The sequence below is a fragment of the Eurypyga helias genome, unplaced genomic scaffold (genome assembly GCF_000690775.1).
Source record: "Eurypyga helias isolate BGI_N326 unplaced genomic scaffold, ASM69077v1 scaffold20032, whole genome shotgun sequence".
In the NCBI taxonomy this organism is placed as follows: domain Eukaryota; kingdom Metazoa; phylum Chordata; class Aves; order Eurypygiformes; family Eurypygidae; genus Eurypyga; species Eurypyga helias.
In genome coordinates, this window is record NW_010238153.1 from 1 (window position 1) to 220 (window position 220).

Genomic DNA, 220 nt, shown 5'->3' on the forward strand with positions numbered 1-220 from the left:
CGGCGGTGCCGCGGCCCCGCTTCTCCCTCACCCCCTCCCCAAACGGCACCTCTAACCGTCTCCTTTTCCTTTCTTCCCCAGAGGTGGAAGTGCGACCAGGAGGCCAAGACCCCCGCCGGCACCTGGGGCGGCCTCTCCCCACGCAAAGAGGACGAAGACCTCAACAGCGTGCTGGATTTTATCCTTTCCATGGGCAGCGATGGCTACGGCCAGGGCGCAG

At 65.5% G+C, this 220-nt stretch overlaps 1 protein-coding gene across 1 annotated transcript in view; it reads left to right on the plus strand.

The window, feature by feature from the left end:
• Positions 1-81: 81 nt before the first annotated feature.
• LOC104506720 (Krueppel-like factor 2) overlaps positions 82-220 on the plus strand; it is a gene marked incomplete at its 5' end in the record, with an annotated part of 1,581 nt that continues 1,442 nt past the window's right edge. Inside the window, one exon of the mRNA XM_010147762.1 lies at positions 82-215. Coding sequence (XP_010146064.1) covers positions 82-215 — 134 coding nt within the window. The remainder of the gene's footprint in view (positions 216-220) is intronic.